The sequence below is a fragment of the Aquila chrysaetos genome, chromosome 2 (assembly GCF_900496995.4).
Source record: "Aquila chrysaetos chrysaetos chromosome 2, bAquChr1.4, whole genome shotgun sequence".
In the NCBI taxonomy this organism is placed as follows: domain Eukaryota; kingdom Metazoa; phylum Chordata; class Aves; order Accipitriformes; family Accipitridae; genus Aquila; species Aquila chrysaetos.
In genome coordinates this window covers 26,687,549-26,703,257 of record NC_044005.1, presented here as the reverse complement: position 1 = coordinate 26,703,257, position 15,709 = coordinate 26,687,549, and the positions used below count along the sequence as shown (strand labels likewise).

Here is a 15,709-nt window from a genome sequence, read left to right as displayed (position 1 = left end):
CTGTTATTCTCTAGGGCTTCTCTGGGCTGCAGGTATCAAGCAGCAGCTGTTTGTGAGCCATGCAGGGCTCCAGCATTTAACAAAAACCTCTTTTCAAAAAAGGGGGAGGGGAAAAAAACCCACCTTTAAAAAAACTCAGGAAGTATTTCAGCTTCCCTATGCATGTGGAGACAGCTTTGCTTGGTGATCTTATTCACTAGCTCATAGGTTTTTGAAGTGTGCATATATTGTGTAATCTGAAGAAGGTGGGGCAACCAGAACTCCACTGTGGAATGCCAGCTTTTTGTTTAGGGAATAGGGTGAATTATAGTAATGAGTAACATTTGTGGTTAGTAGTACTTTCTTAGTCTTTACCCAACTCTGTATGTTGTCAGCCAGTGAGTAGTTTGACCAAAATGCTCTGGGTAAGAGGACTTGGTTGATAATGAGCAAGACAGCATTTTTTGGTGGCTCAAGAAAGCTGGTTATTGGATTGTCCAGAACCAGTGCCAATTACAAAGACTTTTAAGTGCACTGTTAAAGGTAGGCTCTGCAATGTCAGGATGGAAATATCAATGTATCCAGAGTCCTTTATCACAAGCCGTTATTTCTAGGGTTTCATTCTGTAACAATAGTTGAAAGTTGGATATCCTCTTTTAAAAAAAGGGGGGGAGGGGGGACAAAAAAGCTAGGTAGTGCTTAAAGATAACACAATTTCCAGACACTGTCCTGTTGCACTCACTGAACTTTTATTAACATTTCTCATACAGTTACTGTCCACAGCAAACCAGGTGGGGAGAGGCCAAGGCAGCCTAGCTGATCCAAGTCTACTGAAAACTGGCCCTGAGACGACAACCTTTAGTAAAAGAAATTTCAAAGTGAGGGAGCCTTATCAAAGACACTGTTCATGTTCCAGCTGCTGGTACCCATGATGTTGTGTGGCTTCTTTGCTTGAATTTCAGATTGCATCTGGCTCAGTAAATGTCTTCCACTGCCCTTTCTACCTTCTGCTGTCTGGCACATGGGACTTGACTGAGAAGTTAGTCTAAGATGATTGTTATCTGGCAATGCTGCACATGCTACTTGGCAGCTGTCTGTCAGGGATGCTTAGCCTGGACAAGAGTCACCCTTTGGAGCAAAAGGGCTGTGGCTTATGTGGTCTTAACCTTTTGTATGCATAGAGAATTCTTTATTTGCTTGTTGCTGAAAAAAAAAAATTAAAATCTTCTCTGTGAAGAATGTAGCCAAGTTGGGCTGTGAATGTCTTCAGTGTTGAAAATTGAGTTTTCTTCAAAATTCAGCTCAGAAAACTTCCAGTTTGGTAGACTATGTGAAGAGGAGGAGGAAACCTCAAGCCTGGACCATCTGTTTCTTTTTTGATACTAGGATAAAGATGTTGATGAGTAAAGAGGTGTCAGCTTCTCTTCACTTAGCATTTTGAAAAGCTGCAGATGCTGAGACTTGAAATTGAGTAAGTTTTAAGAATTTTGTTTCTTGCTGCTGGTGACTGAGTGTAGATCTGCAAGGACATTAACAGTCATACCAACAAAGGCTTGGCATTCCTAGAAACTTTTGAACTTTCAGATGCACATCTATTTTTATAACTAATACAGCATTTTCAGGGATTTTTCTTTTCTGAGATTTTAACCACAGAACAGCATAAATGGAATAAGATTCTTTATATTAGTCAGCAGCTCAGGTTTGACACCTCTGTTGGTCTTTTATGGTACTGATGAATAAGTAACTAGGATTTATGGCTTCTATCACTTATAAACAATAATTCTGAATTTCAAATAAGAACTTTCCAGTACTCATTAAAGACAACATACTGCTTACAGTGTATTGACTTCTACTTCCCATGTCTGTTTCCTAAAAGATCTCAAACTGTGGTGTTAGAAAAAGCTTGAAATAACTTGTTAGAAAGAGTGTTCTACTCAATATATTTCTGATCTCAGCTCCATTAGAAGGCACTTGGGTGTAAGATTCTTTGACAGTCTCATGATGCTAAAGATTTTGGCTTCTCTGTAAATATCTCCTGGGGGATGATAAATTGAGCAGCAGTTAAAGGCTTTCTAACTCAGGCAGTCAACATTGCAAAGAGAACACAATCTCATTTGTTGTGAAGAAATCAAGGAAAACCGTGTATGTGGAAGATTTAAGCACAGGCTCTTGAAACTCTCAGAGTGCCCCAAAAGTGATTCTTCAGAGATTTTGCTGTTCTTAAGATGAGGTGCATTGATAAACACATCTCTTTCTAATAAAGAACTGCATATAATGTCTCCAGAATATTCTCCAAGAGAGTGAGATTTTCGTTCCTACTGACAGTGATCACCCTAGCCTTCTGCTTACAAAATTCCTTACAAAAAAAAAAAAAGTAAATTTAGAGCTTATCCTTTATGAACAGTTCCAACAAAGGCTGCCTATTAGGATTTTTGGAACAGCTGCCTTTCATAGAGTTTGGTTTTGAATATTGAGAACTTCCTAATCTTTCTTCAAATTTGAAAACCGTCAAGAAGGAGCTGTGTTTTAATGTGGAATTAATTTCATTAAAAATTCACAGGAACAATAACCTTCTCTGTTATCTATTAAAGTTCACAAATATTTTAATGTTTTATTTTAATTTATATAAATAAATATATAAAATACATTTTAAAATTATTTATTAAATAAAATAACTTAATAGGTACTAGTAAAATAATTTTGAAAGCCCAGTTTTAATAATTGGATTATTCTGGTATATTTCAAGAACCTTGGATCCAGTCCATTTTTAGTCATTTCAATATTTTGTCCTTCTGTTCAGGACACTGTTTGCATAACTGATTTTGGTTTTTTTCAAAGGTCAGAATCATGTTTTCATTTGTTTTTGAAATTCCACTTTCCTGCTGCTGATGCTAACCCAAATGATTTAAATATGAAAGTATCATCTACTATCTGTGTAAAGAGAATGAAAGTTATGAACGAATTTCTAGGTTGTTTTGAGGCATAGGGGACAGAATGATTCATGTAGTGCAGTAGTTTATTGGTATTTTCTAAACAGCAAAAAATTCTTTGTTAACAAATTATGACCTCTAAAGCATTGCAGAACCTGAATATGTGAGTGTAGACATTAGGCCTGTGCTACTGAGGAGCATTTCTGTGAAAGAGAACTGTGGTGCTGGATATTGTGTTGTTTGCATGTCTCACTCTGAAATTATCTAAATTCCTGATATGGTGTAACTTCACAGATTGTGAATTGTTCTGCTTGTTGCTACAGAATGCATGTTTGTTTGCATCTTATTTATCAAAATCCCACTCTGGTGTTTATGGTATATATTGTTAGGTAGCAAAACTAGGTAACAACTACTTTTGTCATTTACTTACAGGTTTTTTTCTAATGTCTGTTACTTGCCTTTATGCGAGAGCTTTCTTACTGTGTTATACTCCAACTAGTCTCTAGAGAGCCATAATCACAGTACACATGAAGGTTAACCTCTTTGCAAATGTTACTATGTTCAACTCAAGCCGTGTGGAGGCCATGTTTGGACTCTTGTCTTTACTACAGACTCATTTTCTGTGAAATGTACCAGTTGTGGCCTTTGTGAGAAAAGTCTACTCTAGTTAGAACACTTGCTGAAACACCATGAAAGGCATCAAGTATAAAGAAGTGGCATATAATGGAGATTTCTTGATCGGACACTGGACACTATTGTTATTGTCTTCTCTTGAGGTGCCTTATGCTAGGAGGGGACTCTTGAAAGGACATTATTCCACTAAGTGGCTGGGGTATTTCAGTCTGTCCTTATAAGGGTTTAGCATCTGCAGCTGCATCTTTGATGTGCTCATGCTTAGCATTACATGCAATCACTTGGTGAAATTCCTGAGGTAGTGATTCCATGGTTCCCATCTGTGTTCCTGAGTCTGGGAGCTTCTGACTAATTATACAATTTTCTCTGTACACTGTAGGAAACAATTCCATTTTGGCTCTAGAAAAAGGGATTGGGTTGGACTGGAATATAGGATTGCATAACTTTTTTTCGTCTTTAACCACAAATTCCTATGAAAGCTATTGCACTTCCTCTGAAGATACCTACTCTTGGCTTTTGGGTTTCCAGAGTCATTAGAAATATTCAACACCCATACACAGTCCAGAAGACCTAGCAATTGAAAGGCCTACCCAAAATCAGTCATTAAGGAATCAAGCAAAGTTGTATCCCTAAGGAAACAGCACCATCCCTGGATTCCCATTCTTCTCAAACCCTGAGGGGAAAAGATGGATATAGTATGCAGTTGGGATGGCCAGCAGAGCTGGCACAACTGCATCATAGGCTCTTCTGTCCACACTGGAGGAGGAAACATCACAAATACGGATGCCTGTTCGGATGGACAGAATCTAAAAGCTTTTTTTCTAGTTGCTGCAAATAAAACCAGTGCTTACAGTCTCTACCTCCTAGCCTGCAGTTGTAGGCAGAGACAGAAATCTCACGTAAAAGACTTCAAGCTCTAGGTGATCCAAATAAGTTTTGTGCAAATCGAGCATCTTTTGCAGACAGGGTCTGACAGAGAGGGATCTTTCAACAAATCCCAGACAAGTCTGGGAACTGCCTTTTGGAATGTGCCAGCTCTTTGTACTATACGATATAATTATCTGAACATCCTTTTACTCATCTTCCTCTAATGACAGACTTTGTCATCAGATTTAGCAGTTTCCTGGAGAAAGATATCATTGACCAAGTTCACTGAGGTAAGCCTGGGCCTTTTCTGTAGGTTCAGAGGTGTAATCACAAATTCCCTGCTCTCTGTGCTTAATTGTGGTCTGTCAGCTGGCCTGCTTGGTCAGCACATGTGTTGCTGCCTGCTGGGGATAGAGGGAGACAACTGAGTGATTGGGGCTCTCCCACAATTTTCCACTCCACCACCTGCTTTGGAAGTGGCTGTAGAACTGCCAAACATGCTGAAGTGGTTAAGTGTACCAGCTCCTAAAGAAGCTGAAGGGGAGGAGTGGTTCTTGCCTGATGGGTTTTCAAAGGGAGCTGAGACTTTGAAGTTCTGTTTTAGCAGCTGCCAGGTATGCTGCCTCAGCCCTGTGTAGCACTTCTGCCCCCAGCCTTCATGCATTGCATTCTTCTTTACAGTGCCAGGATGGAGAGAGGGAAATAAAAGAAAATTAATTAAGCCAAGAGTGTAAGCATTAGCAATAGTGTTGCTTTATTATATTTTACCCTTTGAGTTGTAGAGCCTTGTGCCACGTGTCAGTGAAATATTAGAGTAATAAATTTATTTCACTTTGGTTTTCTTTGCCTTTCTAATTACTGCTTCCTCACCTGTCTTCTGCTTTATGTCCCCTCCCAAAATAATCATAGTAATTTTAATCTTTTATTCTGTAATGGCCACATAAAATAGGCAGAGATTTACATCCATGATGCCCCAGAACCCCTTGCTGAGAATAGAGGGACCAGATTATCTCTCCAATAAGGAAAGAGAGAGACAGAGAAATGTGGTGGCTAAACCAAGGTTTTATATAAAGCCTCTGTTAAAGCAGGAACAGACACTGCTCACTGCTGTATGTGCTGAAGGCAGTTAGCTGGGAGCTTCCCCTTTACTCACTTAACTCTTCTCTGCCAGAAACAAGATGCTGTAACTCAGTTTATTCCACTGAAATATTTAACTTCTTTATGATAATGTGAACTCCTCCGTGATTTTTCTTGTTGAAACATTGGGTTACTGGAAATGCTGCAGGCTGAGCTCTGTTTTCAGGCAAAGAGGTAGATAGATCCCAATAGGAGGCGGGAATTTATGGAACAACATTAGGAGTGGAATGGGGACTGTATTCTGTATAGCTTAAAACAAAAGACCAGCAAGGAGGCCAAAATTGTCATAAACTGAAATAGTCTCTTCTGGCAAGGCAACACGCTTCTGTGGTATTAATCCTTGGAGGACAAAGTGCCAAAAACTGGGGAGATTCCTGCTCTGCAGTACTTGAAGAGCTTGCTTTTCCAGGTGAGGCTTTATAAAAATAAAAGTCTTTCCACTCTTTTCTTGCAGTTCTTTATAATCCAGTCCTGGTATGTCATCACCAGTTTTTGGATGCAATAGAAAGGGACAGATGCGTAGGAAGTTTTGGAAAGGAGGTACACTGTTGTGGTTTTTTTTTGTTTGGTTGTTTTTTTTGGTTTTGTTTTTTTTTTCCCCCAGTGCTGGCTACAGATTTTTCTAAAATATTTTCTCTTTCTGTATTAAAAATTGATAACAAGTAATTCAAAATTGAACCTGCCATTCTGTTCTGAAGTTTTTTGGGCTGTATTTTAGCTATCAACAAAATACAGCAAATTTGTCTGAAAAATAACTTGTGGACTTTTAGGGTAGAATTCTTTTCTGAAAAGTAGTTTTCTGCAAGTAGGGTATCTCTGGAGGATTCTTAGAAGGAACACTACAGACCTGGAAAACTTCTGTCAGTTTTAGCTTGAGAAGAGCATTGCTAGGAATTTGTGCTGCCTTGGTTGAAATAAGCACTTCCAGAAAGTATCTTCCATTACCTCTAAGGAAGCTGGGTGACTAGTGGGGTGAGGGAAAAATAGCACTTGCCTTTTACAGTACAAATAGAGCATTGTGTGGTCGTCATGAGGCTTGCAAGGATTCCAAAAAAGCTAGCTGTAAAACAGCTAGCACCACAATGCTGGGATTGCTTTGGTGCCAATGTGCCATGCTGCTTTTAGAATGGCTGAAAGTCCGTATGTCACGGTTTGTGTGTACTATCTATCTGTGGTCTCTGTATCAGTAGCCTTTTTCTTTTGGTTTTTTTTTTCTTTTGTTTTGTTTGTTGTTTTTTGGGGTTTTTTTGTGTGTGGTTTTTTTGGTTTTGTTTTCCCCCTGCAATGTGTGTGATAGGATGGTCTTGTCTATGCAGCATATAGTTACTGGGTCAACTTCTGCAACAGGTAATAACTTATGCTAGTATTTTCTTTGTGGATCTGAGCATATTCCACCCCACCCCCATTATATTTTATGTAAACACTTTGTTACAGACTTTAGAAAGTGTGTGCTGACACAGATACAGTCACCTCTTCCTATTCTTTCTCTAACCCATTGTTAAATGTTCAGGGAGCCACAGCAGGTGAGTCAATCTTTGTACAGGAGGTGGAGGTAAAAAATTTTCTCCCTTAACTCCAGCATAACAGAATAATGTTCTGTTTAACAGGTGGGAGATTGCTCTCAAATCTGGTCTATTTCTTGTCTTTGTGACTGTATCTAAATCCACTTGAGGGACAAGGAGAGCAGAAACTACATACAGAATCAAGTTTATAACATTGGGAAGATAAGAATGCTAAAGGTGCCTCTTTGGCCAGCATATAAGCCATGGGGCTTAGAGGACTGTGTAAGTCTATCTTCTTTTTATTGGGAAACTCCTTTAGCTTCATTTCTTTGGAGCTAGATTGATAAAGTTCAGTTGTTTAAGGGAAAAGGTCTCTTGAGGACCTTTACTCTGCCCTTGTATCAATGCTTGGGGAATTATTCAAAACCAAGATACTGTTAACCACAAGCATACAGCCTCACAGCAAGGACCCAGAGAAATGACCTTTAGTTCTTGTTTTGTATTTTTTTTCTTATTTTACTGTATTTCAGCAGCTAGACGTTATACAGCTTTAGTTGTGTTACTAAATGGTAGCAACAGATGCATCTTACTGGGTGCCATGCTACTGCTCTACTTCTTTTACCTGGAGCATTTCTCCTAATATGACTGTGTCCCAGCTAGCTTTCAGGTGACACTTTCCAGAATCCCTGATTAGGTGAATTTGTACATCTTTGCTCTGGAAGTGCAGAACAGATTCTGGCCTTCCCTTTAGATATATAGATTATAAATATAGAAATGTTACTTCTTTTGTGAAGTTCTGTTATCTGGCTATAATTCTTGGCCTTGAAATTTATAGGCAGAATGTCAGGGAACTGTATGCTTCAGCATGCTTTGTCCCCATAGACAGACCATCTAAGCTGTCAGAATTATCAAGCCATCAGACAGTCTTCATCTACCACATAACAAGTTGATAGGTGTACTGCATGTCAAGCAAAGTTGATTGCTTTCATGAACTTCTGTGCAAATTTTGTCACTCTAGAGGCTTGTCATGTTCTTTAGAGGTTTCTCTGTGTACTTGATATTTAATACTTAGACAACAAAGCACCCAGAGTTAGGAGCATATGACATCTCTACTCTATGGTCATACGGCACAACTAAAGTCATTTGGGCCTCAAGTGGTATGAGATATGGACAGCACAACCCTGGAGGAACCATTAAGGCCTGTAGTGGAATGCCATCCTGTGCTATGTCTTTTGGGAGTCTGATGGTGGCAGGGGGCATTTGGCTCTGGGCAGAGGCAGAGTGTTTTAAGTACTCTCCCCCATCTCATGAATCCTAACCCTGCAAAACTCAACAGCCTGTTTTTTGTTTGTTTGTTTATTCTTCTTAAGTGCTCTAGATTTCACCAGTTTAGCCCAACTGTAACTTTTCACTTGCCTCTTGAGACTTGAACAAGGGGCCTGAGCTGCTTTCTTCATTCCCCATTCTCTTATTCAGTGGGATCTTGCAGCTGATGCTTGAACACATATAGCAAAGAGCACCACACTCTGGGAAAGCCTACGCAGGAGGAAACTTAATGGAAAATATTAAGGAGAAAAAAATGTGTTTGATGGACTTTTAATATAAAAAGGGGGGGGAAAAAAAAAGAAAAGAAAAGGGGGAGGGGGAGATTTATTTGCTGTAATAGGAACCAAATGTTGGCTGGGACAGCAGCTGCACTCTCACTCTTTCCCTGTAAACTGTGTGAGCGGCTTTTCAAAGAAGGCATTACAGGGTGCAGGGCTAACTTACTAGTCCTGACTTAACCCTTGCCTCTCTGGAGAGAGGTAGGGAATATGGGTTTCCAGGAGAGATTAGTGACTTTAATTACGGACTCAGTCATAAGCATATTCTAGACAGATAGTGGTGCCCACTTACTGTTTTCATTCTCACGTGCTACTGCTGCTATCCAGCCATAAATGCAAAATCTGCTTGGATAAAGCACTAAAAAAATATATGGCTAGGAATAAATACAGCCCATCAGTCTTTTCCAGTTTGATTTTTCAATAGACTTGGCTACATTGATAGAGGAAAAGTAGAATAATGTTAGTACCAAGTCATGTTTTGTGTTGATCCACTTGATCCATGCCAGGATTTTACAGTGGAACTTCTGCAGCGAGGAACACCTTTCCCATCTCTGTAAGTGGTGCGGTATTGCATCTAAGTTTCTGGTACTTTGAATTCTGTGGAGTGTGTATATTCATGCCAGAAACTCTGCCTGGACTAGGATGAGTGATCAAATTTAAGGTGGCACTTAACACATTGTCTAAGTCTGAATGACTTATCTTAATCAAAGGAGAGCTAGGCAGTACAGTGAGGCAACTTCACTCAGAGTCCACCTGCTCTGTCTGAACTTCATTAATTAATTAATACTTTAAAATTGGGGCAGGGAGCTGACATGACGTGACACAGTTCAGGCAATTGCATGTCAGATTTAAGCAGGTAATCTTCCCCAACACTTCCTTATAAGGGCAAAATGATAGCAGGTTTCTGTGTTAGTCTTATTGTATGTATGTCTTGCTGGTAAAATATTTTTGCAGGCTCTGACTGTGTTTGCAGGTGTGGAAGTATGTGCAGGAAAGATGAAGCCAGAACCACCTTCCACTCAGTAAAGCTCACCCCTATGTTTGCACTAATGGAGGGTAGGAAGGCTGTGTGATTTTGGTAATCTAGATCACATGGAGGAAATATGCTCAGTTGCCTTCATTGCTTCTCCAGTGACCTGATGAACCACAATAGGATGAAGGCATTGAACTTTGCAGCCAGCTGGCTGTTAGTTTTCTTCTTGATTTAGCCTTTCTACTAGTGTATTTCAAAGCTGCCATGTGTAAAGAGAAGAAAAAAATACAGTGTTTACCTGACAAGTATTGCCCAGATCAGAGAGACTGACAGTATTTTGTAATTGGCATGGAGCCAAGGATGCTACTAGGGGCCCAACAAAAATTGTCTCCACTGAAGGGTAAATATTTCATTTGCTAAGACTGGCAAGTTTAATGCTCCTGAAAGTAAGAGGTTGATAATGCCAGCTAAATCCAGGAATAGTTGAGGTAGATTAGGCCTTGCCTGCAGGTTTTCCAGTGCTCCACAATCTCACCCTGCCCTTCCCCTGCTAGACTGTCACAAGGCTGTTTTGATGCACCTCATTTCTAACCTGCTACACTCATGACCTTGCCGGTGTATATGGAGATCCAGGACCTAAAATGCACTTAATTCCTGATCTGCAGCAGAACTGAGTAGGCACTACATTGCCTTTGTTATAAGAAAACCTTTTTGCTCCAAAACCCAGGTTTCTCAATGGCAGGGAAATAGCAGGAATAACTTTTAGAAGCCAGGGAGTAGGGAATAAATTATACAGCAGCATATACCAGAAAAGAAGGAAGCCCATGAACTTTGATAGTATGTGTAGAATAAAGTGAAGGAGCAAGAAGGCAGTGGGCTTTCCCTGTATTGCTATTGTGCAAGCACATCTGGAATAATGTGCTCAGTTTTGAGCACTTGCCTGGCTGCAAATACTGATAAAGTGGAAAAAGTTCAGAGAAAAGCAGTATACAATCAAAGACCAGAAGGGACTGAGTTGAGGAAAAAGATGAAGGGAGTTAACTGTGCCAAGGCTGGCTAAGCTCAAAGGAGGCATAGCTCTAGTAGTGAAGGTTTAGCCCTGAAATAAGAGGAAGGTCATGCAATAAAACAGAGAAAATAAGTTTAATTTGGAATCTTAGGGAAAAATCTTGGCACTGAATGTGTACTTGCCTGTGGAGTTCTGCAGCTGAGAGTGTGACACATGGACCCCTCCAGCCACTGAAACATGCACTAATCCTGCACCACGAGGAGATGGGTTGGATGCTTTTGCTCACATCTTTGATTTTGAATAAAATTCTTGTAACAACATCAACTCTCTCAGTTGAAAGGGGGAATTGTGAGAATAGCAGAGGGAGACTCCTGACATTTGCTAGTAATTATGCACATTGAAATGTCCTAGGATGCTTGAATTGTGCCTCTGGTAGCTATTGCAGTTAACCTGTGAATGGATCTGGAAATTGTAGTTAAATCCACAGAACTTCTCATGGTCTTTGCCTAAACCAACTCAGTCCCAAGGCTTTTCACATGGACCTTGTACATCTTCTGTTGCCTCATCGCACAAACATACTGATGGTAAGAGCCTCTTGCATAGGTAAAAGTAACTTGAGCTGCTGGGAAAGTGGGGAGCTGAAGAACTAAGGCTGAAACTGTTATAAGATGCCTCCATCTGTGCCTCATCACTAAGAAGGGAAAGTTTGATTGATGGTCTGGGACAGAAACTCTCCTACATCTCTGCAACACCTTCACCATGGGAGATTGTATTTGTCGCTTTGAACTGGATTTGAACCCAAAATGCAGTTCCACACTTGTATTGTGCCAGTGTAGCCTTGACAGGCTGCTCATTAACTTTGAAAGCTTTTCCTTGGCTTCTCTTGTGGAGCTTAAAAGCAGATTGCAGTCCAGGTGATAGCATCCTCATTTTATACAGGCCATCTGCTTCCTGCCCCTTCTGCCTCTGAGTGCCTGCTCTGTGGCAAGTTCTGGACAGCACCCTGTGCCTCAGAGGATCTCCAAGGTCCCAGGCAGAGCTCTTTTAGGAATATTAAAAATGCTTTGTTTGCCCTTGGTTTTTTGCAAAGCTACCTTTCTTTACCTTTATAACATAGCTGCTGCTGCTGCATGTTTTAGGGGCTTGCATGTTCCAGCAATCAGAGCTGCAGACCATGCTAAAATGCAGACTCTTGCTGATTAAACTGGACCAAAGTTGCTGTTTCATCGACACTCCTGATAACAGCAGAGGCCAGGAGCAAACACTTCTCAAAGACTTGTTGCTCTGTTTTTCAATTTTTAATTTATTGCTTTTGAAGCTGAGGGGAGGGAAAGAGGGAGAAAAGACAAAGAAAGGCCTTGAGGCAAGCGGCTCTGTGAGAGGCCCGACAGTCCTGCATCCCAGCCAGGCCCCCAGCGTCCTGGGCTTTGTCCCACTATGTTTATCATTGCTCCATAGCCAGCCCCAATCTAGGGCCTATTGTTAGGGATGGAAGAAGCATGTAGTGTGCCAAAGAAAATGTTCTCTGTTTTTCTGAGTGCCTGAACAAAAGTCAGCAGGATGCTGGGAGCTGCCACACTAGACAGAATCATTAGTTACTATGCCAACTACTTTCTAGCAGCTGGTGCCCACCGAGGCTTTGTACTGAAAGCTTCCTGGACTTGTCATACCACCTGAATGCCCTGTGGGAGAGAAACTGCTGCCCAAGATTGTCTTGCATTCCATGGCAAGGTGGGAGCACTGATTTATAAATGCACTGGGTTCCCTTATTGCCAGCAATGACCCTTGTTTATTCTTAACTCCAACCTTTACAGGAAAGGATGCAAAATACTTTCATTGTCAGCTTCTTTCCTCATTTAAAAGGAGGATAATTCTTTCCTCGGTTTGCTAGACCTCCAGCTATACTGACTCCTGCTGTGATCCTATCAGTTCTCACAAACTAAGCAGGGTTAAACATAGAGGAATATTCTTCAAGAATGCTGAAACTACATTTTCACAAGTAATTTGAGCCTAGTTTGCATTGCCTTTCAATGGCATGTAGGCACTTTTCAAATATTTCAAAAGTGCCTGCTTAGTAAGTGATACATGGGGAACACCAGTATACTTCATGAATTGGTACTGTTGCCTGCCACACAGGAGTTGGTATCAAAACAAGTGCTTAGCTGTGCTATTGGAAGAAGGCTTCAGTTGAAATATAAATGAAAGCCCTATGTGAAATATTTATGATACTTAAAAATCCTTAAAAAGTTTTTTGGGAACATTGGAAGCTTTAAACCCAATTTATAGCCGAACTATGCATTAAGAAATAATATTCTGAATCCCTTTTACTCCTGCATTGCCCTCCCCTCCCTTGATTATTTCCTTGTAGTTTGACTTTAGTAAAGAATTTTCTTTGCCCTGTCATCTGCTGTTGTCTTTTATGGTCTGGTATTACTCAATCCCAGCAATGGTTCTGGGATTTAGTGTAGTAGACCCTGCTTTGTCAGTTGTTTGAATGAGTTACTTAGGAATGGTGGATGCTAGGAGAAGCATGGGCTATCATTAGTAGTTACCAGTGTCATTCTTTTAGTACAGACTTGCTCTATGTCAGATAGTTCTTTGTAACTATGAGATTCTCAGTGTGTGGTGTTCTGTGGTCTCATCTACGGCTTCAGTCCTTGGTATTGCCTTCAAATCTGTTTGAAGTGAGAGCAGAAGCTGGCTCTCTCCTTTCTTATAAGAGCTGATAACCCCATCCCTTCTGTACAGAGGCTGGATTTCACTGATGAGACTTTTTTTTCTGTAGCCAATGAACAAATGTATTAGTATTTTATTAGTATTTAGTATTTTAGTACACTAGCATTAGTTCCTAGTACAGGTGTAGGGAGTTGATTGCATAAGGGTTGCTTACATCGGAAAAGAGCTAGAATTGGAAAAGAGAACTAGAGCAGAAAGGGAATTTGGAACCAGAAAACCTGGAGATGAGTGCATAGTGTTCTAGCACTTTTAGGCTGGGTTGCGATCGTAATAGCATGGAGATCTGTTGAAACTGGTCTCAGAAGCAAACCTGTATCTTTTGTGATGCAAAAAGCTGCAGCAGAGAGGTCTTAGCTGTCAGTGAAGAGGAAGAGGGAATTCTGGCCCAGGCTTTATGAAAACTACAGTTGAAAGAAAGGAACACAGTGGGTTTCTTGCCAAAAATACTGAGTAGCCCTAAGAGCTGCTGGAAGGACAGAATCTTGCTTACAAAGGATGGGCCATAATGCCAAGGCTGAGATTTCCTGTACATAGTGAAGGCCTGAATCCTGGCCAGGTCTCTAAACTAAGCAACTCATAAATAATCCTTAGCAAGCTGTGAAAAGATTGCTTACAACCAGCCTGGCTGACAGAATGAAACCTGATCTCTTCTGGTGGCACAGGCAGGAATTTCTATTTCCCATTTGTGTGTGTGAGCATCTATGCCTATATCTGTTACGTGTACCTGTGAGCAAATGAATATTCAGTCAATCATTAGTGTTCAAGCAATAATCCTGAATTGAAAACAAGTGGGTCTGTGAGTACTGACTCTATGATTGTCATTTCCATTGGGGATATGGGTTTTTTTCTCATTATTTTTGGCTTTGCCTAAAACTGTGTGAGTTGTGAAAAAGCTTTTCCTTCAGTTTGGGGTATTTATATAGTCTCTTTACCATGTGAACTCTGTAGTATCTGTTAAGGTGTGAGGGACTCTACAGCTTTTTTCCAGCCTTCATTACTGTGCTGAGCCTGTTGTAGAATTCCTTAAGCAGAAGAGCTAACTTCAGGAAGGGTGCAAAGGTGCTGTCATGCTTCGATAGAGCATCTGACAGGCGGAGACTGAGAATAGGAGCTGCACCATGATGCATTCCTGTGAGCATGGCAAATAGACTGAGAGCTGCAGCATGTCTCTGGCAGCAGCATATTGAGTGTCACATCCTAAGCCCTGTTCTCCTGTACCAGGGCAAGCTTAGCCTTAGACGTAATATCAGCAACTTGGTAACACATTATATGGGGACTTTCCAAAACTGCAGATGAAACATCTACTATGAAAGTGATCCTAAGACTTGCAAATATGCAGGCTTTCTGTTGTCAAATATTTAATGCTTATATTATAAAAGGTTGAAGTTATGTATAATGAATTTATATTGATTTCTATCTATAAAGAAGCAAAAACCATGGAAGCTAACAGAAGCATATTCAATCCAGAAGGATTCTGCAGGCCATGAGAGTAAAATCTACTCAGGCAAGCAACTGTATTTTCAATATAGTATCTAGAAAAAAGTAAGTGCTGTTGTGCTGCATTGTGTGGAGGGAAGGTATTGGAACTGCAGGGAGATGTGTACAAGACTGTCTATTCTGCAAGAAAGTGTTAGCCAAAGTTTTTGTTGGTTTGTTTGGTTTTTTTAAATTTAGTTCTTCCTAAAGGTTTAATAACATAGTTTCAACAGTGTTTTTATGGGTAGTTTAAACCAAGCTTATCTGGGCAATATTATATCCTAAAGAATTTATATTGGGCTATAGATTATGTATTGGTTAAAACAGAAAGAGTGGATTAAAACAGGTTAGAAACCAGATGAAAGCGTTTGAGAGTTCATTGAAGTGGACAAAGGTTGGAGCAAGGCAGCAGTGCATTTTTAAAAATTGGACCATCAGTCTTCAGTATTTGTATTTCTATAATAGCTAATCCTTTGCCAGATATCTCAAAATAAAAGAAATTAGGATCAAGGAAATGATACTCAAGTTTTGCCATTCAGTTAGTGGCCCTCACAGTACTACAGACTGCAGTCACTGTACATCATCTCTGTGGCACAAAGCCAGTTTGGCTATCAGCAGGTCCAACTTTAGTGGAGTTTTCATTTACATCAGTTTTATCTTCTCCGTTTCATCTTGACTTCTATGTTTTAGAACAAATCACTCAATCTTTAGCTCCCCAAGCATTCTTTTGGATGAAAGGATAAATTTTATGCATAGCAGGTTCTGAGCTGGAGGTAGATATAAGAAGTTAGAACAGACATTAGTTTCTAGAATTAATCACATAACTTGAGTGAATACCTTAAAGAGTGCTTGACTGAATAACT

At 40.2% G+C, this 15,709-nt stretch overlaps 1 protein-coding gene across 11 annotated transcripts in view; it reads left to right on the top strand.

Moving 5' to 3' along the window:
• The window catches only part of TTLL5 (tubulin tyrosine ligase like 5), a 145,550-nt gene that overhangs the window by 91,709 nt on the left and 38,132 nt on the right, over positions 1–15,709 (top strand). Inside the window, exon 31 of one of the 11 annotated variants that reach the window (XM_041122023.1) lies at positions 763–928. The exons of the other annotated variants lie outside the window; for them this stretch is intronic. Within the exon in view, the coding sequence (XP_040977957.1) occupies positions 763–799 (37 nt within the window). The 3' untranslated portion in view covers positions 800–928. Of the gene's footprint in view, positions 1–762; positions 929–15,709 lie in introns of those variants that run through there. 11 annotated transcript variants of the gene reach the window in all.